The 27757-nt window shown below is 39.1% G+C and overlaps 1 protein-coding gene across 4 annotated transcripts; it reads right to left on the minus strand.

Moving 5' to 3' along the window:
• Positions 1-1871: 1871 nt before the first annotated feature.
• On the minus strand, positions 1872-22960 carry LOC135108474 (vacuolar protein sorting-associated protein 29). Of its 4 annotated transcripts, none has more exons than XM_064019528.1 (4): positions 22894-22960; positions 7677-7868; positions 6425-6657; positions 1872-5250 (listed from the first exon to the last, which is right to left on the minus strand). In XM_064019528.1, the coding sequence occupies exons 1-4, from the start codon at positions 22894-22896 to the stop codon at positions 5130-5132; spliced, it is 549 nt and encodes a 182-aa protein (XP_063875598.1). In that variant the 5' UTR covers positions 22897-22960; the 3' UTR covers positions 1872-5129. The 4 variants fall into 4 exon arrangements, with proteins under 4 accessions (XP_063875598.1, XP_063875596.1, XP_063875597.1 ...); XM_064019526.1 differs by lacking the exon at positions 22894-22960 and adding an exon at positions 13853-14008; XM_064019527.1 differs by lacking the exon at positions 22894-22960 and adding an exon at positions 13492-13634.
• Between the last annotated feature and the right edge of the window lie 4797 nt (positions 22961-27757).

Consider the following 27757-nt stretch of genomic DNA (forward strand, 5'->3'; position numbering starts at 1 on the left):
CCTTGGAGAGAACCAATGGGGAGACACGTTCTCACTTGGGCCTATAGTCACAGCTAGTGATATTGTGTACTAAGGCTGGGCACAATACAACTCCTCACCTCTGGTCTCAGTTTCTGCAGTTTTCCATACACTTGTTCTTGCCAGAGTTATAAGGTGAATGAGCACATTTCTACAGCCTAGCCATATACCTTTTCAGGAGCCTGTATACATACCATGAATATCAAGATGTTTGTGTTCCTCATTACCAACTCATGTTTCTTCCTCTCTCCCACTCTTGCTTTATGTACTCCCTCCTCCTTTTAATATAGGATTAATTTCCTTAGCCATGTGAAGCAGATGGTGCAATAAACCATTTTTCAGGTATAAAAAATATTTTCACACTTACCTGCTTCACATGACTCATAACCACCACACCTCCCCTCTGCATGGATCTTGTGCAGTCAAAGGATGAGGAATTGGGCGTTGGGTTGGGAGCTTCTATGACAGGTCCCCCCCTTACCTCCATGTATTCTATTATTAGGGGGGCTATTTTATTTTGTCTCTGTGGTCAGGGAGTTTTCCACTCTATTCCTTAGTCATATGAAGCAGGTAAGTGAGCAAAAACTTTATACTTTTTTTTTTTTAGGCTATAATAGCGTTATCTTTGTTTAGTAACTAAAAAAAAAAAAAAAAAAACTTGGTCACCCGTCACATTAACATATGAACATGTTATCCACTCAGCTGCCTAGAATAATCAGTATTATATATCAGCATTATATGAAGATAATCTCAAGTCAGTACCTCTTAAATGATGAAATGGAATTGGTAACAGGTAATTGTATGTGCAAAATACATATTTTAACAATGTAGAAGGGGTATTTAAAACTAAGGGGTATTTAAAACTAGTGTACTAAGAATGTAACGTGAATCTTAATATTTCCATCGTCTTCCTGGAATCTCATTACATCTCATACATTACCAGACCAAGGCACCACTCATGAGAGTTGAACTCAACAAATGGGAATGTATTCTTTTCAGTATTTTGCCATTACTTTCAATTTACTGTCTTCTAGATCCTATTAGATGATTTTATCAGTATTTTTTTCATAATCTAGAGGTGAAACCCATCTCTAGTTACTCATCCATAAATATACCTTTACATATATTATAAAAAGCAATGTATAATTTCAGGAAGACTGGAAATTTCCTGTAGCACTGAATGGTGTATATATATATATATATATATATATATATATATATATATATATATATATATATATATATATATATATATATATATATATATATATATATAAATTGTTTATAACCGAATCTTTTTAATATTACAATATAATGTTAAACTATTTTCACTACAGGAACATGGGTAACTTTGTGGGCAGATTGTGTTTGCAGAAAAAGGGAAGGTGGTGCTCAGCAATCAGACATGGTGACCTCAGCAACTCAAGTTCAAGTCCTACTGAAAGCTGGCTATTTTTCAAGCCATCATCGAGTGGTTGAATACCCATGTGCTTCCACTCAGCCCTATCTCCATCAGCAATTGCCTCAGAAGCCTGCCTATATATCATCACAGGGAAGTGGCAACTATCTAGGCCTCCATAAAATAGAAGGGATGACCCCATCTAGTTTAGCTGCCAACTAGAAGAGTTGCAACAGAATTGCCAGCCAGTGTGCTATATGCCAAGGACATAAAAAAATAGAATTGCCAGCCAGTGTGCTATATGCCAAGGACATTAAAAAAAATTAATAGGTAAAAAAATGGAAATGCAAAACCACAAGTATATAAGAAATGTCACAAACACAAACGTGCAATTTGTATTTGATGGAAGTGGTCAACCCTGCATATTAAATTTTGTTATGTTAGTAAAAACTCATTGTGGAGAATATAGAGATATAGTAATCACTTTACTTACTCACTACAGTATGATCCATACATCCAGTGGTACAGTCACCCAGGGGACATGGCATGTCCATATTCTCTACATGTCATAAAACATGGCAAAATGGGACAAAAAGAAGGAACAAGGCATCCATCCCCTTGCTCTACACGATGATACAAGTTGTAGGGCAGGAAGGCATTCAGGTCTCTCTCAGTCCTCATGTAAACACTGTTTTAGCTGCTCACTATAAAGGTAGCTTAGATTCATTTCCACTTTGATTTACAAAAAATCTATTTTGGTGATATCTGGTTGTACCAACAATTAACATTCATTAAATAACCACAAGTTACAGGTTGAAACAGTTTCCAGTCTCTAATTAGAATGTGGTATAGAGTTGCACCATGGCAAGATTTCCAAGCCACTGATCATTGAGGAGATGGAGATATTAAAGAAACAAGCTGAGACAAGAACAGTTGTTCAATATATCCATACAATTTCCCAGATCAAGGAAAGGTTCACTGACTCGGGGAAAAGTGTAGCCTTGCCATATTTTGTCAGTTCATTTACATAAATGCCTAAGTGAAAATACACCCTCAGATATAAGAAAGAAATTAATCCATAATATGTATGTATAATATCAAAAACTGAAAATATCAGTGGCTCAGTACTTCCATCAGATTTTCTTCAAACAGTGCTACCTCTTAAAACAGTGCCTCAAAAATAGCAGCCTTTCTTGAGCTGAGGTCTCCCATAAATGGTTCTGCACTAATCCCAAATAGAATCTGAAACCCTGTTATGCACTGCATCATGACTGGTTTTCTATTACTCATCATTTTCTTATGTTTCAATTTAATTAACAGTCTGAATGTATATCCAAGTAGTTGTAGCCTTTCTTTTGTACCAAGTCTGTGCACTTCTTTGGTTATTATTATTTTTCTTCTAACACTGACTGCAATTTGTCTTTGTTACTTTTTTAAACTTGGACAGGTTGCACTGAGTGAAACATGTTTATGCACCATCACCAAAAGCATAACCAGACAGAAGCTGGATGTTTTTCACACAAGAGACCATAAATTCATGACTGAGTAAAGGCGAGAACTGTTTGCTGGTCAATTTCGATGTAATTACCCACATAGTCATCGAACCATTCCTTGACATGTTGACCAATATGGCACAAACATCATCCTATTAAACAATTCTTTATACTTACTGTAAAATCTGCTAATTTCCATAAGTATTTTCATGTATCTGGAACCAATCTCTCCATATATTAATTTACCTTCTCCATATTAAGGGGAAGCACTCTACACCATCAGTGCACATTTGCACAGTGCACTGTATATTGCATATCAGTTTTTGTAATCAACAAACAAATTCAGCTATCTAGCATAGCAAAATACCTGCAAGTTTACTAACAATGCTCAAAATCACAACTTAATAGCAAAACTCTCCACAAAAATAATACAGTATCAAAATATGGAAATACTTACAAATGGAATTTGAGTAAATATAACTATCTTCCATAATTTGAAGTCAGGATCAGATATGATCATATCGTGTGTAACAACATATTTTACCTGTATACTTAGTTATATATACCTATATAAAACACCAGATCTTTTTCATTCAGATAAATACAGCTTCACTGATGGCTATTATTAACAGTTACATAATTAAATAGCAATTAATTCTGACATCTCAAAACATCAAATCATGATTGTAATATCTTCAGCAATTTTCCTAAACTTATAATAACAGTAGAACAGTAGAATCACCACTTCCATTCACTGAGGTTGATAATACCTGACATTCTGTTATGGTGTTATCAAGGTTATTAACATTCTGCTTCTGTAGTGTTGTAGTGAAAAGTGAGTGGAATGAAAATACTTGAGTAACTGTATCAATAACAACTGACAACAGACAGAGGCATAACAAAAGTGTTCAACCATTGACAAATTTATACAACGTTTTTGATATTTGGTGAAATTCATATAATGTGGAGAGATACAAATATCATCAAGCTCAAGAAAATGCTGTGTGCAAATCAGTTTCCTGAGCAACAAACAGCTAACTTGTGGTCAAATGTGAAGTTTCATGTAAGATTTGTAGGATTATTGTTTTGTATGTGCTCCATATCCTTAAACTCACAATTTGTGTGTGTGTGTGTGTGTGTGTGTGTGTGTGTGTGTGTGTGTGTGTGTGTGTGTGTTGGTCACCCAGCCAGCCGTTTTGCTACGGAAAGAGTTCATAGCACATAGTGACCGATCTTCAGGTAAGACTGAGACCACTGACACACCACACATCGGGACAGTGAGGTCACAACCCCTTGGGTTACATCCCACACCTACTTGTTGCTAGGTGAACAGGGGCTACACATTAAGAGGCTCACCCATTTGCCTCGTCATGCCTGGGATTCAAATCCAGGCCTTCTTGGTTGTGAGCCAAGTGTGCTAACCACTACACTATGCAGTCTCTCTCTCTCTGTGTGTGTGTGTGTGTGTGTGTGTGTGTGTGTGTGTGTGTGTGTGTGTGTGTGTGTGTGTGTGTGTGTGTGTGTGTGTGTGTGTGCACATGCATCTTGTTGGAGATCATGTGTTAAATTCCTAACTGCCAGCTACTCTCTCCCAAGGAGAGCTTAGAGCTCATTGTTGCCCAATCTGTGGGTAAGGCCAAGACTTTTCCCACCACATATCCAATTCTTGTTAAAGGAAGACACTAACTGCTCACCCATCAGTAAGAAAAAAAAACTAGTCTTGTGAACACAACAAACCTCAACCTGTAAGGTGACAACCAGGTACAAAACCACTGAACTGGTGAGTGGTGTGTACGTATGTGTTACCTAAGACAATGTAGATTTAAGAGATTATACAATAAGGTGGCCTTTAGGATATAGAACATTTCTAGCTGTGCATGAGTACCTAAAAACATTTTGGCAGCACAGATAGTGATTCTACTGTCTTAAAGTAAAATAACACAGTGACAAAATTGATACAAAACTGAATACGGATTTTGTGAGCAAATTTAATAAAAGATACATTGACCTTACTGCCTTATGTTCTTATTGAATCTTCTGAGTGCAAAAATTATAGTAATATATGAAAGTGCTCTTGCACCTCTGATGTACTTCAATATGGTGCTTTGACATACAATGCCAAGTTATCCAAGCCTTTTAACTAAAGAAAAATTAGAAAAGGCCAATTAGCCTTCTCTAACATTCTTTCTCTATTTAACACTTATTATCTTTTCAGACATTTAGTTTACTTTTTTATATTCTATTCTTTCTACTTTAACTTCATCACCAATCAGCTGGTAAACGTAGGTCACCACAGTCGAACTCTGTATGTCCATCAGTACAAACGAAGGCGTGATCTCTCTGTTGGAGTAAGGGAAGAGTCATCTATCAAGAAGAATAACCTTTCACCATGTTTTCCTCAATACAATGTGGAAAGGAATTATGTAATGTAAAAATATATATTATAAATTTCTTAATATATACACATAACTATTCCAACACCAGGTTGCTCAAATTCCTTCACGATGAGGCAACCAGAGAAGATACATGTTGCCTCCATACAACTGACTCCATACAACTGATCACTGCACACACACACACACACACACACACACACACACACACACACACTCTCTCTCTCTCTCTCTCTCTCTCTCTCTCTCTCTCCACCCTTCCATTGTGGGATGGGGGGATCCCACAGACCTGCAGTAAAGCCTTGCTAAGTCAGAGTAATTGAGGGAAAGGCCGATCAAACTTATTTGAACTCGGTACCTTCATTTAAATTCCTTAATGCCAAGGTGTTCAATAAGCCTCCCTGCAGCATGCTGGATGTCCAGACCACACACCTTTCCGAACCAAAACATTCCCTTCTTGTTCATTTAAGTGCTTGGCCTCTACTAACACCTCTTTACCCTATCCTTCCACCTTCCAAGTGACCTGGCTTTTCTATCAGAAGCTTTTACTTTGCTCACATACACTGTAAACTCATCCCTTTTCATCCTCTCATATGGCTATATCATCTCGTTGTGCTTTTTCACCCATTACACCACTTAAAGACACTCACATTAAATCTCTCACACACGCTTTCATTACTCTCACCCTCCCATGTCATCACTCCACACACACCTCTCAGATTAATTATTTCCACATGTACTCTTGACTGTTATCCTACTCCACATCCAGGTCTCTAACCTATACATCAATGTCAGAAGGAGAATCAGAATCTTCCATTAATGCTGCATCACCATTCACAGATTCTCAACCACTGAACACTCATCCCTATCATACACAACCACTCTTCTTTATTCCACAGACATTCTCTTACATACCCCATCAAAATAATTTCTTCTTAAATCCCTTCTCATCCAATTCATTTTTGCATTACACACCACTAAACTTTTTTTTTTCTTTTTATGTCTCATATGATACCTCATCCTTCTTCTGTAGCCATATTTCAAATGCACACTTCTTTTCAGTTACAGCCAAATTACCAAATTAATTTTAATTATTTCTAAATATACTGTTTCAGACTTACCCATCAAGTGCACTATATGATCCTGTTACTGAACCAGGATTGATAAAGAATCTTGACTCTGCTTCAAATGCTTCAAACTTGTGAGTGTGACCAGAGATAAGGATGTCAGCATCTAATTGCCTTGCAATGAGGGAGAGTGCTGCGGGGTCTCCCCAAGGCACCACCTGGTGGCCGTGGCACATGCCAATCCGAAACTGTCCAACTGTTACCACCTTCTGTTCCGGATAGCTTGTCTAAGGATGAAAATATGAGATCAATAAAGGAACAGAAATATATTAACTTGTACAAGTGTGTCCACTTCAATGCAAAATTTTCAGACAATCAAATAGCAATCCAAAGTAGTTTCACCTCCATAACTGACTATTTTTGCATCTGAAATGCAACAATTTTCTCACAATACACTATTACTTATAAAGGTAACTATTTTTGCAAAACTAGCAGTGGAATAGACGACTGACCATAGTGACAGATATTATAAGCAACAAGTATATTAATAATAAAATAACACTAATTAGTACAAGAAGCACCAGACACCTACCAAAACAGTAATTTCTTCCTGGGAGATTTCTTAAACAGTCACAGCCTGCCCTCAATGACAACTCACTCTCTTCTCATACTGCACTATGTGAACACACACCTATATGATTCACTCAAAATTCAAAATGAAAATGGCAACAGAACACAGTTTTGGAGTCCCTGTTTGAGAAGGGAATCAGAAATGTCCCCAGGTTGAACTGCTCTTCTGGTATCAATCCACAAGTGTCTTGAAATCTCCCTTAACTATTTCTTCTATATTAATTTCTGCAACATTCACACCTTTTAACTTTTAACACAATGAGGGGATGAATTTCATCACTATTCATTCATGGCATCATTGTTCACTGACCACTACAGAAGTGCAAAAGTCATACTGCCTGTTACATCATTAGGTACATCTTCCACATGTCTGGTCTTTACAGTCACTTCACATGGTGAATAACATCTTGTAAACAATGACAGATCACATAAATCCATAAAACTTACTTCTTTCACTGAAATATTCTATGTTAATTTCTTGCACATTTATAATTTCATATCCACATTTTCTGTTAGTATTTCAAGTAATGGCAACTAAGCACAAATAAATTTATCAAGAAAAATATGCACACTACAGAAATGAAACTACAGTTCACTCTAACACCTTTGTAAGTCACATGGCCATCTTAACAAACAGTAATAATAACTAAGAATAATTTCTCCAACACAGACTCACCTCATCAAAGTCACCACGCACAACATGGACATCAGCAGCCAAGGTTTTGAGATAGTCATAACTCTCCTTGGTGCACAGGTTGCCCGTGCACAGAATGTGTTGGATGCGTCCTGGAACTAGCAACTTCTTGAATTTTGCCGGAAGTGAACTGACCCGATGGGGAATGTGGAGATCTCCAAGCACAAGGACCAACTGTGGAGAGGATTATTTGTCATTAGTGCATATATTTAGTGACTGTGGCTGGTTAATTATAAATACATATGCAAAAGAAACACTAAATGAAGCACCAAGTTCCATAAAGATGTGCAAACTACATACTGAAGTGAAAACATCCAAAATAGCAACATAAACATTCTCAACAGTGTGTTGATTTGATTATGTTTAATTAATTCCACAGCCTCTATTCTTTCACTGTCATATTTGTCCATACAATAAACAAGTAATCTTGCAAACTGTACAATTCTTATACAATCCCAGACATGGCACCAGTGTCTTCATCATGTCACAGTCAGATGACTTCTCTTCATTGTCATTGTTATAACAGAAGAAAAAAAATGTCCAGCAATAAATATCTTCCTGCAACAAGTGATCATAGATTGAGGTGGGCAGCAAAGTGGTATTTTTGTGATGGACAAATTTGAACTTTAGAAAATGTCTGCACACTTGTTCTGTAGCTTATAAAAATGTCATTACTGTAAAAGGAATGTGAAAGTTTGAAAAACTAATATACACTGTTACTTCTTATAACTGATAGTTCATAAAAATATATTTACTGTAAATAATAGTACTAAAGCACTGTAACCTGAAGCAGATTAGCACTTAGACCAACATGATGAGATAATCACTGACGGTAATGATCACGTGTGATCAAAGTAATTTTAAATTATGGAGGGGTTATCTGAGATCAGCTTTATAGGAGTGACAGAATCTATCACAGCCCCTTGAAGAGAACAGAATTTAATATCTTTGATTCACATAATTTTTGTGATTTATCAAGATTTCATAAACACCTGTACAGGCTCAGTCCTTTTTTCCAATGATTTAATAAATTTACCATGCACTCAAGTGACCTTTATTGACACCATGAATACCTCACCTCTTAGCAGATGTAGTATTTACCAATACCAGACAATAAGTATGACAAAAATAAATGAATAAATGAATGAAAATAAATAAATAGAACTGCAGTTCTATTAGGAAACTACTCCTACAACACAGCAGCAGACACCACCTGTACAGCATTTTTTTTTTTTTTTTCATAAAATTCTGATTTAGAATATTCTGAATACCTTGCACTGTAAAGCAAAACTCAAAACAACAGAACAAAAATCTACTATACCCAAGGTGGTAGTAATGGAAGGGTAAGGAATAGCTGAATCTGAGAAGGTTTATATACATGAAGAAGGCCATTCAGAGAAATATACCAGAACAAAGGATGAACAGCAAAAAATATAATACATGATAAATAAGAGGAGGATGAAGTGATTAAGGCTACTAAGAAAATAAATACAAATATAAAAGGAATATTTTGAAGTAATTTATAAGAAAAGATAAGCTGGATGGAACACTGACAAATATAGTAAAGGAATAGAATGTGAGAAAGAATTTTTTTTTTAAACACTGGTGTAAATATTTTTCATAAACTGATCAGCATGAATAATCTTGGAGGAACCTTTGTGACACTGGCACGTAACACAGTGGAGGGTGGTTGCAAGTAAGTGGCAATACAATAAGGGTTAACAGACTGGGAAAGAGATCATTGGAAGTGGAGAGTGATATGGCAAGGACACAGATTGTTTAACTACCAAAATGTTCAAAATTAATATGAAAGATAAGTTATAAATGCCAGGATGCAACTTGTAATCTGGCGAGACTGAATAAAGCCAACTACAATGTGAAGGAGAAGCACACAAAAAAAGGCCATTACAGAAAAATAAGTCCGTTGATCAGACCAACACAGTGTGCAGTAAAATCCAAAACCATTAGACAAAATAAATTTCAATAAATTATATATAAAAAAAATGTAAAAAAAAAGGTAACTAAGGAAGGAAAATTTATTCTTCATTCATTGAGAAGGCACATAACAATGAGCTTGGATCTGCTACAAATATAGGTAAGTAATGGGTAGAAAGCTACATGACAGAATCAAAGCTTTTCATAGAGATGCCCATATACTCATACTGTGTGTGTTTGTAAAGGAAATGTACATAATATCCAGAAGACATGTGAATGTCAGGCATGAATTCATAATGTCATCTTGGCTGTTCAGTTTGCTTTGGGAAAGTTGTATGAGCAGTTAAAGGCTAGTAATGTTGGAGTGGAAATAAATAAAGATAAGAGTGAAAAATTAGTTATATTGTTGCAGATTACACTATTTAGCTGGCAATATAAAATTATCTGCCAAAAATCTGGAGAGAAAAAAAAATGTTTGCATGTGGAGGAAGATTAACCAAAACCAAAATGTGGTAACTGATTTTGCAGATACATAAAGAACTGTGTATAAGTGAATGGCATAAGCAGTGTATGATATAGCAGAAGCAGCAATCAACAGAGATGTATGAGCTTATGTATCATACCTCCATCCTATGCAAGCATGGAGGGGGAGAGAGAGAAAAAAAAAGAAAACTTTACAGAAGTGGTAGGATCACTGGATAAGAAGTAGGATAGTGTGTATCAAAGTAAAAACTGTAACTCTGAGTTGGTATAATACTGTAGTTCCAAGCTACCACATGCAGGTATAATACTGGGACAATAAGATCAATTAAAATCCACCTGGGCTTTGGCAGACACTGACTCAATCATGAGTCCTGTTAGGACCTCAATACTTGGCCACTTCCCTCTACATATTTATTTATCTGTTGCCTCCCAAGAATGATTCCTGATCAAATTAACAGAACCTCCAAACAAACACTGCTCAAGTTAAGTGTAAACATGGAATGAGCCACAGACCTATATGTAAGCAGCAAAAGTAATCTGAGAGGTGGCTTTGGAGAGGACAAGGATGGTGGTAAGAGCAAAGAAGTGTATATCCAAGTTTGTATTTATATCAAATTACAAAGGACTGAGCAGCACTGCAGTGGAGATGGCAACATGCAGCACCATTTGATGATTGGGTTGTCTTATAAGAAAAATAGACTGAAGGACTGAACAAGAGAAGGTGTGAGTAAGAGCACTGCACTATCCAGGAACGAGATGTACGTACAACATTAAGTGGAGAAACCTATGCCTATGTCCAATAATGTCATAAGAACATGCTTTTAGCATAAACTTAAGTGCTTACCTCTGGTAGGAAGAAAGATCAGTACATTTTTTTTTTTTTATATGAAAGCTTACTTCATATTGCAGAATTCAAAATAATTGAAGAATATTTCTGCCATACACATGCACACACACGCACGCACGCACACACACACACACACACACACACATCTCCTGACCTCCAAAGGCTCAAGACGTGTGTGCCAGCACTCTTCTGAGCACCCATAGGTTGTAATGTGACCCTTCCCTCCTCCCCTTCTGTACTTAGCTCCACCCTTCAGTGACAAGAGGAAGCCAACAAAATTATAGACAAATTATTAACAATATCTACTGAATAAAAAGCAATTAATTAATGTTTATTAGAGAACTTAGATAAAGCTGGATCGCGAGGGGAGTTTCACTATACCCAAATGCTGATCACTATGCCGGATATTGAACACAACTGTGGTCAACCATATGCACTATGATAAATATGAGTCCTGGAGCCAGTTGTATGCAAAGCTTGTTCAACAGAATTAGGTAAACTGTTAATTTTATCAGTCATTTTGTGAAGGTTCATCATATTAAGGGTTTACTGTTAATGAAAGCAAAAAATTAATCTTTCAGAAGGGCAATCTTGTACTGAATCTTAAAAACAAAAATAGTTCATAATGCAAAAATTTGTCAAAAATTTTTTTTATTAAAGTACAGTCGTACCTCGGTACTCGACCGCCTCTATACTCGACCAAATCGGTGCTCGACCAAAAAATTCGAGTAGAAAATGCATCGGACCTCGAACAGATTTTCGGTACTCGACTAGCCGAGTCGACCCGAACGCGCTCCTCAGCCCTTCTCGGCCAGCGGGTAAGCGTCAGTTCGACTCAGACCGCCAGCGGAGTAAGACGTACGCAGTTTGTTCAAGTATTTCTTCCCAGATTTAAACTTTTTCGTGTTGCTCTAGCCCTTAATAATGGGTCCAAAGAAAGACAGTGATAAGGGGAAGGCAAAGAGGAAAACAGAAACAAAATGGTTTATACTCGTAATGCTTTATTTATCTTTATCATGTACTGCTTGTGCACATTTACGTTTTATTGTTGTTTAGATACACGTTCTTATAATATTTTAGGTATTTTTCTTAATGGTAAGAACAGATTAAAATACTTTCCATTATTTCTTATGGGAAAATTGGTTTCGGTGTTCGAACAAATCGGTGCTCGACCACCACCTCAGAACGGATTATGGTCGAGTACCGAGGTACGTCTGTATACGTCACCACTGTAACTGACGATATTTCTTGATGAGTAAATCTAACACCACTTGATAACATCTAATCTTCACCACACTACATGTACTACAGTCATTGCAAATCAAACTTGGGACTACCACTTTTAGCAAAATAAATTAGGACAATCGAAAGAACAATGTTTTATTATTCAGACAGTCAAGGTAGGACTGATTCTCCAACTCACAGCACCAGATATTCATGAACACAGCCTGCAATTTCACTACAGACACCATCTCAGTCAGTCTCCATGGTGCTCAGCTTTCTCTTCAGCTAGCTCCATGCATTCTCAATGAGAGTGAGGTCTCATGACTTCCCAGGCAATTCAAGACCTCAACCCCATTGTCTTCTAGGAATTTCTTTGTTTTCTTTCCTCTATGACAAGGGGCCCTGTCATGCATGAAGACACACATGTTTAGGTTAGTGCCTTTAAGGGGGTTCCAGGGGAAGACAAAACCCAATATTAGTTTAAGTTAGCTTAAGCTGAAAAGTTCCCGTTTTCAAAATATGGCATCTCATCCTTAGACTTTTTGCATAAATGTCCAAATTTGGCTTCACCACCCTAAAACACCACTTTCCCACCTGGTTCCCAAGCTTGTTGTTGACAGAGCTGGAGAAAAAGAAAATAGGATGTATTGTGTTAAACTGCAATTTTACTAGTTAGGATAGCATAATGGAGGACATGGGGAAATTAGCAAGGGCAAGTGTAGTGGTGGTGGTGGGGGGTGGATATCCCCTGTTTGTTGACTATTTTTTGGGGGGATTTTCCCAAAGGTGTTTTTCTTTCAAATTTGGCCTCCCCCACCCTAAAACCCTGCTTTCCCACCAGATCCCCAAGCTTACTTCACCTGGAGGGGAATCAATAGGTGGTACAACTATTGTAAAGATTTCCTAAAGAAACACTTTATATTCATGCTTCCAGTATCTTTTTTTTTGTGTGTGTGTGTGTGTGTGTGTGTGTGTGGAAAAAGAAAAAGGTCTGAAAAATTTCTACATTACTGCCAGACTTTTAAGCCCATAATAAGCTAACGGCTAACCTGTTAAACGTCACACTCTGCGCAACAGCTGGACCTGTGTGAATCTGGCTCACCACGCCCATGTTAAGTGTTGGCCTGACACTTGACGGAACACCGCCTGACGCTGACCCCGATGTATCTTCCTGGGAGGCCCGCACTACACATCTTGCGGGTTCTCACGTGTATTGAAGCCTTACCTTACACTGCCAATAACTTAAGTATGATCCTTTATCATCTAAAGTTACCATGACCTCACACATAATAAAACATCACCACCTACCATAATGAGGGAGGGAGCCGCCTCCTGCTGCTGATAGCGACCAATAACAAATGTCCACTGCTGTGTTTCGTACGGGATACAACTATGAATTGCATACTAATAACCTTGCTTCAGAAGTGCCTCAATTCATCCTTTATTTATCCTATATTTATCAAAAGACTATCACTATTATAAACCTATAAAACAGCATTTGTTAATTTGTGTCAATAAATTAACAGAGAAAACGAAATGGCAACTACATAAACGAGGCGAGGAGGGTAATTGTATGATTGACAGCAACAAGCATTAAAGGCAATACCATACAATCTCAGCTACGTACGTACAAACTATTGTACTCAACAGAAACAGACAGGAAACTCACCTTAAGACAGGATGTCTCCATTTAAGAAGGATGAGCAAAAAGTAATGATTCCCCAGCAGATAGTAGATGGTATGAGTTACGGCAGGATGGGTGTACGGAAGTATAATAGCAAAAGTAACAAAAATGATAGTGATAAAGCTACAACAATAGAGCTTGTTCTCGTTTGTTGGGAGACTGTGGGTTTTCCCTCCTAAATATCTTACGCTCTGAAACTTACGAGAGATTATATCTTCCGGCAGACGTTCTACCTTTTCAAAGAATGGATTGTGAGTCAGCTGAAAGGGCCTATTAATACCTTGAATGTATACGTGTATTTATGTACAGTCACGATATGAACTAATGTCGAGCCTCCCAGATTTTTTCCGTCCTGACAGGTATGGTACACAAGTTATGTATCGCTGCTAGTTTGATTTTTTATGCCTCAAGTATGTATTCCATTAACCTGGTCATATACATCTTCCACGCATCATTATTTACAGATATTCAACCACAAAATGTAAGTAAAACAATATAAAGGTCGCTAAAGACGTTTACTTTCACTGAATAAGAAGCGATTAATTTACAGATATTACGTAAGAAGCGTCTTCATAATATTAATCTTCGAATGAGGAAGAGTATTGTGTGGTCTTTATTGGTTCAGTCATTAAGAAATACAGGCATAGAGTTACATCATTGGCAACTATGAACAGCATAACTGCTGACAAGTGTCTTACAAGCTACTCCACCTATCGGATTCAGCTGTCCGTGCAGTAATGTAGCACTCATCACCCACTACATTAACTGATGAGCTGCTGAATATAAGCATTTATAATATATAACTGACTGCAGCTTCTCCGAGTTCGAAAAAAAAAATTGAGATTATATCGCGCAGTTAATCCCCCACTACCATGACCCGTCTACTGGCCCATCCCCCATCCATTCCCATGATCAGTGCTTCCTCCCCATCCCTGTCACCACCACCATCACCATCTCTTCCTCCTCCCTTCCTTCCGATGCCTCTTCCTCCACCAACTCCTCCTTTTCCTCCTCCTTAATAACTTTTTAATTAGTATCTTTTGCTATTGACTCCTCAGATACTCCTCTCATTCCTTTACATTCCTCCTTCCTTCCTCATCCTCCATTCCTTATTTCCTCCTCCTCCTCCTCCCTCTACTACTATTATTACTCCTACCCGTCCATTCTTCCTTTCTTCTTCCTCTTCCTCCATTCCTCATTTTCTCCTCTTGCAACAACAACAACAACAAACAACAACAAACAACAACAAACAACAAACAACAACAAACAACTAACAACAACAAACAACAAACAACAACAAACAACAACAACAAACAACAACAACAACAACAACAACTACCACCACTCTCCACCCTCCTCCTCCGCCTCTATTCCTTATTTCTTCCTTCTCTTTCTACTACAATCTAGACATTTTAGTCTGGAAAATACCTGGGAATGTCCGGAAAACCCTGGAAATTTAAGAAAATGTTGATGAAGAAGCACGGGGAGGTATCAGGGAGGTCTCGGTCTTATCCTGTTTTCATGGTGGGCTCTCTGAACTAGACTGCATCCTTCAATTTACTAAGTCTTATTTTCAGCATTTTGGTGGTCAATTATCTGTAAGTGTGGTTAATTATGGCTTTCCTTCACGTCTGAATCTGGAAAAAACGTGGAACTTTAGCTAAACATTGATGTACAGACAGGGAGGGAGGCAGGGAAAATGTCTCGACTCGTATATTTACGTACCGCAATTTTGAAAATCGCGAGAAGAAAGAAGACGCCCAGACCAGAATGCACTATATATTCTGACTTGCTATATATTTTAACTTATACCGTATATATCAAAATATTTCCAGGTTGACTAATATAAGAGAAAAATCCAAAAAACAATCTGTAACTTTTACAAATGGCACCACAATGAAAAATTAATATCGAGAAATAAAACACAGCCAGACTACATTTTATTACATATTCTGAATACAAAAAAAAAAAAATTGCTTTCCAGATGAATAAAGAAAACACAAATTCCTCGCCATATAAAGGAAATACTTTTGCAAATCCAGCAACGGATTTATTTTAAATTTGAAAATATGAATTGCTAGACCAGATTTTATTGAATATTATTAATTGCTATATATTTCTTAGGTTTTTTAAGTCTTAAATTAAATATTAAAACGTGGTGATAAAAAAAAATTAAATGAAATTATGAAGTTGTCATTTTTTCGAGATACAAAAAATAAGCTAGACTAGACTTTATTATGGATAATAACTTGACATACTTTTCTATTGATAATTTGAATATCAAAACAATGCAAACTCTATTAATGAAAAGAAAAAATGATATGGCGCCGATTCTTTTTTTTTTTTTCCCTCCTCTCTGTACCTCCTCCTCTTCCCTCCCATTCATACTCCTCTCCTCTCCACTACCTGCTCCTCCTCCTCCTTCTCCTACAAACCCGAGTCTAAAAGACACCTGGAAGACCCTGGAAATTATGTTCAGTGCTGACAGGGAGAGACGGGAAATTGTTACCTTAAAGCGGCGAGCCGGGGCAAGGCGGGGCGGGGCGGGGAGAAGAGCCAAGGATACCGTGGTGTGTGTGAGTAACTACAATGTGTGTGTGTGTGTGTGTGTGTGTGATTCACCTACGGTCGTCTATTGGTCACCCACCCAGCCGTTCCCCTACTGAAAGAGCTCAGAGCTCATAGTGTGTGTGTGCCTCACTACTCCCAAGACACGTTTCCTCTTCCCTCCTACACCCGCACACGCACATTTTGGCGTCTATTTATTGCGCTTGGCATTCATAACACATGCCACATGATTTGTGGATGTAAACAAGAATCTGGTTCGAAAAATATGGTTTTGTTTATCTTTCTGGAACCAGTTAGCATCTCCTAAAGAGCTTGGCAACTCCGAAGCGTGTATTCAAAAAACGCTTCACTCTCTCACCATGAATTTTCAATAGTTGTGGTGAAGTGACCCGGGTTTTTTAAGGATGTTTCGGTGCTACTTTGGTATGCGACCTACTTATCATGAAGCTACTTTGGTATGCGATCTACACTTTATATTGTGATCTACAACAAGAAAAGTTATACTTTTCCTTTTATTATCAAAAGACAAGAAAACATTTGTCTTGGTTTCGAGGGAATGTCTGATGAGAGAGTCTGAAGCATGAGTGGAATGTCTGTTCGAGTGTCGAGGCTCCTGTCCCGACTCAACAAGGTACTACATGTGGCAATAGCACACTTCATTCTGGCACAGACACGATAGCCGACCTGCACTCCCTTCCATGATTTTACCTGCTTATTGAGATGTGAATATTTAAAGAACCCTTCAGATGTTAGTTAAAGAGTTTTACAACGATATTATAGACGAGACGAAGGCAGTTGCATTTAACAGTAGTTTGCTAGCAAACCTTTTTTTTTTTTTATTCAAGATATCTCATATGATTCGGTGCATGAATTGACAGGTAGAGGTACCGAAGCAATGTGTGATTGGTTTAATGTGTGTCGTGAAGTTTGCTCACAAATTGTTTCTGTTAACAATCGTGAAAAAATGGTAAGAACTAAAGAAGAATCAGTGCAAATTGACAAAGCACTGTACGCGGAAGGCTGAACAGAATGCTGCAAGATTATGTTCCAGAATCAAACGACAGCGAGGATGAAGTAGAAGACAACCAAAACCATGGAAGACGAATTGATGATCCCTGGGTGTTTGAAGAAAGGTGGAGATTGCCGCTATTTTTACGTACAAAGAAGAAATCGTGAAACACTGGGATCCATAATTCAGAGAGAAGTTGCGGAAAATTCGGTTATTCATTCTGACGAATGGCCAGCATATTCTAATTTAAATAGTTTAAGTCACCATCCTTTAACTGTCAATCATCAGCGACATTATTCTGATCCAAATACTGCAGCAAACACTCAGGCAATTGAAAGAAGCTGGCTAGATTCAAAAGTTCGCATTTAAAAAAAATAAATAAATAAATAAATAGAGTAAAAGAAACAACCTTCCAATCGCACCTTGATTATTTCTGCTGGGGTATGATGAGAAAAAACTTTTTTTGCTTTTTAAAGAGCATAATACCATCAAAAAAAAAAAAATGTAGTTCTACAGGTGGCAGTCCACTCATCCTCCCTATCCAAAAATATATATAATCTTGTAAAGTTCCCCATTAACTAGGCACTACCAATGGATTATTGTTTCTATCCAGTCACACACGAACATGCGCATATTCACGGGCAGGAAACATACAAGGTACACTCTAAATACTCCAGAGCAAAGCTGCCTCAACTTGCTTCATTAATCAGCCAAGTTTCGCACATTTTCAAACCAGAGCCATTTTTCACTTACCATCGACGATTTTATATTCAGATCAAAATTTAAATGACGATTGAGAACTTTCGGCCAAAATTCGCTGAGGGTCGTGATGGCCTTGGGCGCCGCACGGGGGAAGAAGGTGGTTGTCGGGTCCGGCCTGGGGCCCAAGGCAGGGAACTGGCAGCAGGTCCTTCTTTTCCTTTGCGGCCTCAAGTTTCAATAGTAGTCGTCCACTTGCAGCGCTTCACACTAGGCAAGGGGTCGCCATAAGCAAGAGATCAATGTCTACCATTCACCAGATGTTGCCCGGAGGGGGGAGTCCTTATGGGGAGTAAGGGCTCTTTCCATAGAGTCTGGTGGAGGGTGTGTACGGGTCCTTTGATTATGATGACATCGGGCTGAACAACTCGCCATGAACGAGGGCACGCTGTGCACCATGCACCAGACACTGACAGTACGAGGGGTCCTTTAGGGGAGAAAAGGGCTCACTTCATGACAGTGGTTGGGGAGTGGTGTGTGGTGGGTCATTGCTCATGGCGAAACGTATGAGGCGCTTCAAGGTTGCATCGTCACTGCCCTCACACCCACGGGACTGGGGTGGACCCTTGGGGAGGAAGGGTTCGTCCTAGTACCTATGTAGGTAGGTAAACTTCAATGTCATCGTTATCGTGGAAACCCGCATCGTTATCGTGGAATCGCATCATTATCGTGGAAACTGGAATCGCATCGTTATCGTGGAATCGCATCGTTATCGTGGAAAAATGGAATCGCATCGTTATCGTGGAAATTGGAATCGCATCGTTATCGTGGAAAATGGAATCGTATCGTTATCGTGGAAACTCGTATCATTATCGTGGAATCGCATCGTTATCGTGGAAACTCGTATCGTTATCGTGGAATCGCATCGTTATCGTGGAAACTCGTATCGTTATCGTGGAAAATGGAATCGCATCGTTATCGTGGAAACTCGTATCGTTATCGTGGAAAATGGAATCGCATCGTTATCGTGAAAACTCGTATCATTATCGTAGAAAATGGAATCGCATCGTTATCGTGGAAATTCGTATCGTTATCGTGGAAAATGGAATCGCATCGTTATCGTGAAAATTCGTATCATTATCGTGGAAAATGGAATCGCATCGTTATCGTGGAAACTCGTATCGTTATCGTGGAAAATGGAATCGCATCGTTATCGTGGAAATTCGCATCGTTATTGTGGAAACTCGCATCGTTATCGTGGAAAATGGAATCACATCGTTATCGTGGAAACTCGTATCGTTATCGTGGAAAATGGAATCGCATCGTTATCTTCGGCACGCGCATCATAATCATCGTTATTTATTTATTTATTTATTTATTTATCTTAATATCAAATTCGTTATCATTAATTATTTCGGCTTATATAGTACGTAACTCATATGATAATATATCCAGCAGTACAAGTTCTTTATGATAAAAAGTCCAGCAAAGTTCGATACTTTTTTCTAACACATATCGTATAATTTGGGGAGATGAAATACATACTTTCCCACATCAATGTGAAATGGTGTTACAATTTCTTAAATTTCCAGATTTCATTTGAAAGACGCACTGAGAACCTTTTCATTGGCGCTGTAATGTAATTGTAAAAATTCATTCGTAATTCAAGTAATGCCTCTGCCTCTAAGTATGTTTGCTTCTTTGCTTCATAACTATTGATGCGTCTACACTTCATTAATGTTTACTGGCCAATCTGTCTCCAGCTCTTCTCTCCTGTGCCGAGTTTACTTTCCAATCTCAATGAAGCCCCAATAAGAAGACTCCTCTGTTGTCTATTCTACCGACTCCTTTCTCTACACATCTTTTCTCACGTCTATCTTGGATCCCCATACTAGCGTGTGATGATAAAAAGACTGACGATCTATTTCTTGCTCTTCCAGCTGATGTTCGTTTGATTCACCGATAAAATCAGTAAAATTGTTTAAAAAATTACTTTAATTTTTAATTTTTTTTTTTTTTTTATAGTAAATGTATGAAAAAAATTGTTATTTTCTAAAATAAATGTATATATACAATGGTAATTACTTTATAAATAAATATATGTATTTGTAGAATGTTTTATTTAAGCCATAATACATAAATGAAACATGTAGATCGTATACCAAAGTAGAATTTGACTCTTGTAGATCACGTTGGCTATGTAGATCGCATACCGAAGTAGCACCGGTGTTTTTTTATGGCTCTGATGACAGATTAACAACATTCCTACATTACCAACAGGAGTAACAAGATTGAAAAGCTAGCTAATCATCTTTTTTTGTGGCCTTGAGAAGAGTCGTGGTTAGAGAACAAAGCGTTTTTGAGTACGCTCCTCAGGGTTGCCAGACTGTTTAGAAGATGCCATCTGGCTCCAAAGATGACTTAGAGTACTGTAAAAAACGAAGCTGTATATATTATTCATTGATTACAGCAAAGCCTACGATAGAGTGCTCCGTGATAAGCTAATTCAGGTGCTGCGACCAATCTATATATACTCGTATCTATCGGTCTCAACGTGTGCACCAGGAATGTGCTCCGCTCCGCCACTATCACGGCCACGGCGGGTGTGCGCCAAGGACCCCCGTAGAACTGCCTGTTATTTACTTTATGAACAATGTGATGAGGATGTTGAAGAGGAGTGTCGGTGCTGAGGGGTTTTTAGGGGATTTACATGCAGTTACTAATGGTACTCCTGGTCGCGTCCAGAGAAATGTGCCTCTCAATTTTCAGGAATGTGATATGGTGTTGAACGAGAAGAAAGCGAAGTTCCTAGTGATTCGTGGGAAGACAAAGGACACTGTGGCGCTCACAACACGCTTCACTACATTATCGTATTGTAGTAACTATCTGTAGTTGGGGGCGTGGTTCAGCGACGACGCAAAAACGAGTACTGTATCGAGACTACACGAATCATCTAACGAGTATCAACTAAAGTTTGCTATACTTTGCTTCGCTAACAACATGCCGCACAACATGCCAACAAGGGCAGGGTATTCCATGCCGCCATGACGTCCTCTCCCCTCTGTAGAACGGAGACTGGCTCACCCACCACCGCGAGAAGCTAATTGTACAATATAAGAGGGCGTCGAAATTTTTGCTAAGAGTCAGAAAATATGCAGGCCCGGAGCTGTACCTGGTAGAAGCCGGAATCCCACCCATGCAGGATGTAATACGAGGAAGAGACGCAATTTTATAGAATAGAAATTGCATCAAGTGATAAAGACGAGCCTTTGCACCTGGTATATGAAATGTGTAGAGGAGCGAATACCCCAGGATATAGATTCCTTTCACAGTCACTCCAGCGTGATTATAATGTAGATAGATTCACTACACGAAACAATTAGGACCATTAAGGCTCATCTACTAAAGGTTTGTGGGGCCGTGTCCTATCGTTGTGTGTGTGTGTGTGTGTGTGTGTGTGTGAGGCGAAAAGACATAACTGCTGGTTGGATGGGTGATTACTATTAGGTCATAGTTAAAGGTGACATCGACGTCACGAAAGGATGAGTAGGTAGGGTATCTATCATGACTACACCTAGTTTCGCTGCCAGTTTACCCAAAATTTACTCCTGTAATTGCCTTTATAATACACATATGACCAAAACATATTTTGCCAATTACGCCAGGGTCTCAACCATCCACTGCCAAATAGCATCCTTGTCCGACACGTTGTTAATATTTTATTTGCGAAAAATAAAAGGACGCGGGGACCTTAAGCCTTTAGTAGCGGTCTGTCCCCCTTTCCAACTCTCTCTCTCTCTCTCTCTCTCTCTCTCTCTCTCTCTCTCTCTCTCTCTCTCTCTCTCTCTCTCTCATAGGTATATGCCCCTCATGGATCTCATTCCTTGTGAGTACCTACCTATACCACCTTTACCCCTCCTAACCAGTGTGCACCTCATGTCCATCATAGAGCAGATCCTCCCCTCAGCCTCAGGATGTCTCGTCTGCTGCATAGCACCTGACGGCCAATTGTAGGCATCGCCAATTCACATTCGTCGCACTACAAGCAAGTCAATAAAATACAGAAGTGAGGAATAAAGAGATAGAATAAAATAAATAAATAAGTGGAATGTTTTGTGCCGTTCCTTCACACATGCAAGGAGCTTCGCCTTCTGCTACTACTGCTGCTGTTGCTGCTGCTGTCAGCTAGTTTTCCCAATTCTTCCCTACGTTGGGTCGTAAGATAATTCGGTAAAATGAGACATGTCGACAAATGGATAAATAAAGTATCCATGCTCATATATCTAAACATATACACATGCATGAAAAAAAAAATATATATATATATATATATTGTCTCAATAAGCATACATAACGTCTAAAACAATACGTGCAATAGGAAAAGCATGAATACTTTTTAACATTATCCAGTCTTCAGCGTCGCTCGAGGCGACGATGGATGACGAATCCGAAATACAGATACCGGCCCGCCACCCAGTCAGGGGGGAACTGTTCATTTACACGGCATGGCAAAGGAGAGAAGGCTGTTTACGTGATCCGGGATGGGGAGCATTAGAGAGAGAGAGAGAGAGAGAGAGAGAGAGAGAGAGAGAGAGAGAGAGAGAGAGAGAGAGAGAGAGAGAGCGAGGGTGATCGTTCAGTATGATATAAACCAAGGAACTTCGTATTTCCGAGTAAGGCTAACTTGGGAGACTGATTGACGGGTCGAAGAGAGAGAGAGAGAGAGAGAGAGAGAGAGAGAGAGGCTTACCATGGGCTTAATACTGGCTCAGCACGTCCACGCGCGGCGAGGTCTGGCTGCAGAATGGTGAGTGTTTAACAGAAAACAGCACCAGCTGGTGATAATGTTATTTGTGTTACTCGTTTTACGAATCGATGAGTTGGTATTATTATTATTGTTATTATTATTATCATTATTATTATTACTATTATTATTATTATTATTATCATTATTATCATTATTATCATCATCATAATTGGTAGTAGTAGTAGTAGTAGTAGTAGTAGTAGTAGTAGTAGTAGTAGCAGTAGTAGTAGTAGTAGCAGCAACAGCAACAACAGTGTTATTGTTTTGAGAACACCATTAGGAATACTACGACTATTCTGGAAAGAATGAACGATGGTCAGGGATTGTAAACGAGGTACAAGAAAGAAGGGGAGAGATATTCACTTTCGTAAGACACCACTCCAGCTAAAGAAAAGAGGAAAAAACGAAAGAAAGAAAGGATGGAAGGAAAGAAGAAAGAAAGAAAGAACGAAAGAAAATTCTATATGCCCAAAGCTAGTTGTTTATTAGTAGTAGTAATTGTTGTTTTTTTTGTTGTTGCTCCATTTGGCTTCTGCTGCTGCTGCTGGTGCTGCTTTTGCTGCTGCTGCTGCAGCTGTTGTGTGCTTCCAAGGGATGTCGAATAACTCTTGTGAACGAGTTGCTCTAATGTTCGCCATTTAAGAACCGACATCTTCATTAATTTCATGCTCGATTCTTCTCACGTATACGTATTGGGAACCACTGCATGCATGCGGGTTGCAGCAGCTCATGGCGAACAAGACACGTTCCTGGTCACAACACAGGTTTTCAGTCTCTCAAACAAACGAACAGCATTCATGACGCGTGAAAAATTAAAGAGGTGTGTGTGTGTGTGTGTGTGTGTGAACATAAGAAAATTAGGGAAGCTGCAAGAAGCCATTAGACCTACACGTAGCATTTTCCTGCATGAAACATACCTATATATTTCCACCTATCATCCACATCCTTAAAAAAAAGTTTAATATTCTTTTAAAGCTCCTTAATGACTTAGTACTAACCACCTGATTACTGAGTCCATTCCATTTATCCACCACTCTAATTGAGAACCAATTCCTTCCCATCTCTTTCTTGAATCTATTATTTTTTTAATCTTGAATCTATTATATATATATATATATATATATATATATATATATATATATATATATATATATATATATATATATATATATATATATATATATATATATATATATATATATATATATATACGAGTATATATTATATATATACACTCCGTGCATCGTTCCCTCCGCCTGCCTCTCTCTCTTCCCCTCTCTTCCTCCCTCCCGTCCTCCCAACGTAAACACAAGACCGCCTACCATTCGTTTTCGTCTGTCAATACTCCGTCAGGGGCGTCAGCTGTTCCTCGATTACAGAGACATTATCCCCGCACCTCTCAACCTCCTCAGCACTGATTCAGTTAGCCAATGGAAACGGTAGAGCACGGGAGAACGAAGTTATGATTGGTGGTTCTTCTCGTGGGTGGATCTGAGGGAGGTGAAGATGGCGGTTTGTCACAGAAAACGTTTGTGAAATATCAATTAAGGGGTTACTCTTTCCTTTGAAGGCTGAAGTTGATGGTGTTTCTTAAATAACGACATCGTTGCTGCCTTGTTAGGGCGTCGCTATCCTCCTGAATAATGACAGCATGAGTTTACATACTCATCGCTTCATGTTGACGTGAATGAAAGGTATGCTTAATAGTTAATATATGCCTGCATTTCCCTGTGATGTACCCACGCTTGCCCAAGAATAGCACGGTCCTCCCACTGCAACGTTAGATAAGAGCAGTGGTCACGGAGGCTGTCTTGTCAAGGAATGTTGCTGCTGCCCTCACCTCGTGTGTTCATGATGGTGAGCCGCTGGTATGTGTGTGTGTGTGTGTGTGTGTGTGTGTGTGTGTGTAGAGAGAGAGAGAGAGAGAGAGAGAGAGAGAGAGAGAGAGAGAGAGAGAGAGAGAATATGGGCCGGTGAGTGTGGGTGTGGGTGTGCCACTGGTGTCCTAGAGTGCCAACCTGGCCCTGGTGTTCTACTGTGGTGCTTGTGTGTCACCAAATCTCCTGACGCGCCACTAGTGCCCCGCTCTGCCACTCTTATCCCGGCGTGCCTCTAGTGCCCTGGCATGTCTAGGCGTGTCCTGTGCAGTGTGGCGTGCCCCTGGTGCTCTGCTGTGCCCTGAGTGCCCTAGGGGTATAATGCGAGTGGATATTAAGAGAGGCCAGCCGTCACAGAAACAATAAATCACTGGGGTGTGAGAAAGTACAGGAAGAACCTCCCTGCTTCCCTCCTCTTCCTCCTTTTCTTTTTTTTTTTTTTCTTGCTTCTCCTCTTCGTTTTCTTTATTTTGAATTGCGTAAAGGAGAGAGAGAGAGAGAGAGAGAGAGAGAGAGAGAGAGAGAGAGAGAGAGAGAGAGAGAGAGAGAGAGAGAGAGAGAGAAAGATGCAAAACACAATTAATATAAAATACATCTTGGAGAAATAGAAGGAGAGAGATACGAGGGAAGAAAATGCGGAGAGCAGGCAAGGGAGGAACGAAAGATGGAGGAGGAGGAGGAATGATGATGAAGGAGGCATGGGTGGCAAGGGACGGCGGAAGGGGGAGAGAGAGGAGGAATGGAGGGGAAGGGGGACCAAAGGAGGGGAGGGAGGAGGTTCTTGTATCATATTCACAGTAGATTTTTTTACCAGATTTTCCCACGCTAGGCCTTCTGCAGCGTACTGGCCCGAACACACACACACACACACACACACACACATATAGGGAGAGATGGAACCTAAGAATATAATCTAGTTTTCGTAAAATCACAATTAAGTAAACACAAGTACAATAGATAAACAGATACTCAGGTAAAGCCAATTAGAGAAAAGGAAAAAACAACGTGCAAAAAAGAATGAAGGGAAGAAGATCGACGATATAGAAAGGTAAGTACTTATGGAAAAATATTAAAAATTAAATGTAGCTATGATATGTGTGTGCATGTGTGTATGTGTGTGTATGTATGTGTGTGTGTGTGTGTGTGTGTCTACAGGTGCGTGGTGGTGGGTAGGAGAGGGTGCATGTCAAGGGTGCGTGGGCGTTCAGAGGGTGTGGGCGGGACGGAAGCGACAGACTGACACCCCATAATAAATGAGCGCTGAAAAACAGAGTGCCATTATTACCCGGAGGCTCACACTTACACGCTCGCTTACTCTCTCTCTCTCTCTCTCTCTCTCTCTCTCTCTCTCTCTCTCTCTCTCTGGCAGTTCATCATTTTAAATGCCCTCTGTTTCACATTCATCTGTTTCCCCATGTGATTTTCAGTGTTTATTTCGTCTCTCTCTCTCTCTCTCTCTCTCTCTCTCTCTCTCTCTCTCTCTCTCTCTCTCTCTCTCTCTCTCTCTCTCTGTATTTCTTTGCACCATTATTCCTTCTTTCCCTGTTTCCTTTTCCTCTCCCTGTATTCCTATTTTCTTCCCTCCCTTCCTTTCTTCTTCGCTCACTTCTTCCCTCCCGTAAGATATATGCAAATGAGAAGAGGAAATACTTAAGACCAAGCTGGGGCGGTGGGTCATTAGTGGAGAGAGAGAGAGAGAGAGAGAGAGAGAGAGAGAGAGAGAGAGAGAGAGAGAGAGAGAGAGAGAGAGAGAGAGAGAGAGAGAGAGAGAGTTTTGTCTTTAATACTACTGAAAATTAAAAATACATATATGAATTTCTTTATTGTATTGTATTATACCATATTATTATTCTTTGTGTTTACTCTAATATGGCGGAAGTTCAGTGTCAACCGTCGTCACATGAAGCATCACATCTGTCTCCTTGGAAATCAGCGCCAACGAGAACCGCATTCTGAAACACATCTGCGCAGCACCATCACCACCACTATCAAAGGATTCTAATTCAAATGGCACGGGTTTTTAAGGGAGCCTATACGGTGCTGTTGACAGATCGACAAGATTTTTGTATTATTAACAGGAGAAACTCTCTCAAGAACACGGTTAATCATATCTGTGGCCTTGGAAAATAGTCGTGGTGAGAGAGCAGTGTTTTCTGAATACTGGGTCGTCTGACTAAAACTTGTCTTGCCACTCCTCCGCTTCGTCGCCGTCCTCCTCTCTCTCTCAACGTTTTTTTTTTTTTTCCCTCTCTCTCTCTCTGTCTCCTCTTCAGTTCTTTCTCCTCCTTTCTTCCACCATCATTATCATCTTCCTCGTTTCTTTCTCTGTTCTTTGATTTCCTCTTCTTCTTTCTCCTTCTCATTACCTTCCGTTCACTTCTTTTTCAGTTCCTTAGCAGTCACTCACACACTCACGCACGCACACTTACGTAGTCACTTCACCACCTCCTTCTTTCCTTCATTCATGGGGCTACTCGCTATAAATACGCACTATATACAGCACTATATACACAGCACGGCACAGCACAATATTGCATTCACTGGTATATATATAATGGAAGCAATAATACAGCAGGTAGGGGAGAGTAGCTGCTGGTGTGTGTGTGTGTGTGTGTGTGTGTGTGTGTGTGTGTGTTTGTAAATAGAAATGTTAATGAGTGGGGATTATATTAATATTGGTGTTGTGATGTGATTGTTCAAATTGTTCTTTTTTTTTTATGGTTCATGTTCTTTTTGGGGAAATTGAGGTATTTCTTAATTCATTTATTATAGGGAATCATCTTTGTCATTATCATCATTATTGTAGTATTTAACTTTTTACCTTGACGCGTGGATGGATGTATTTCTGTTTTATTATATTATCTATCTATGTTTTATCTTTTTTTTTATTTTTTATTCAGGAATGTGTAAGTATGTCGTGTGTGTATGTA

This window comes from Scylla paramamosain, chromosome 17 (genome assembly GCF_035594125.1).
Source record: "Scylla paramamosain isolate STU-SP2022 chromosome 17, ASM3559412v1, whole genome shotgun sequence".
Taxonomy (NCBI): domain Eukaryota; kingdom Metazoa; phylum Arthropoda; class Malacostraca; order Decapoda; family Portunidae; genus Scylla; species Scylla paramamosain.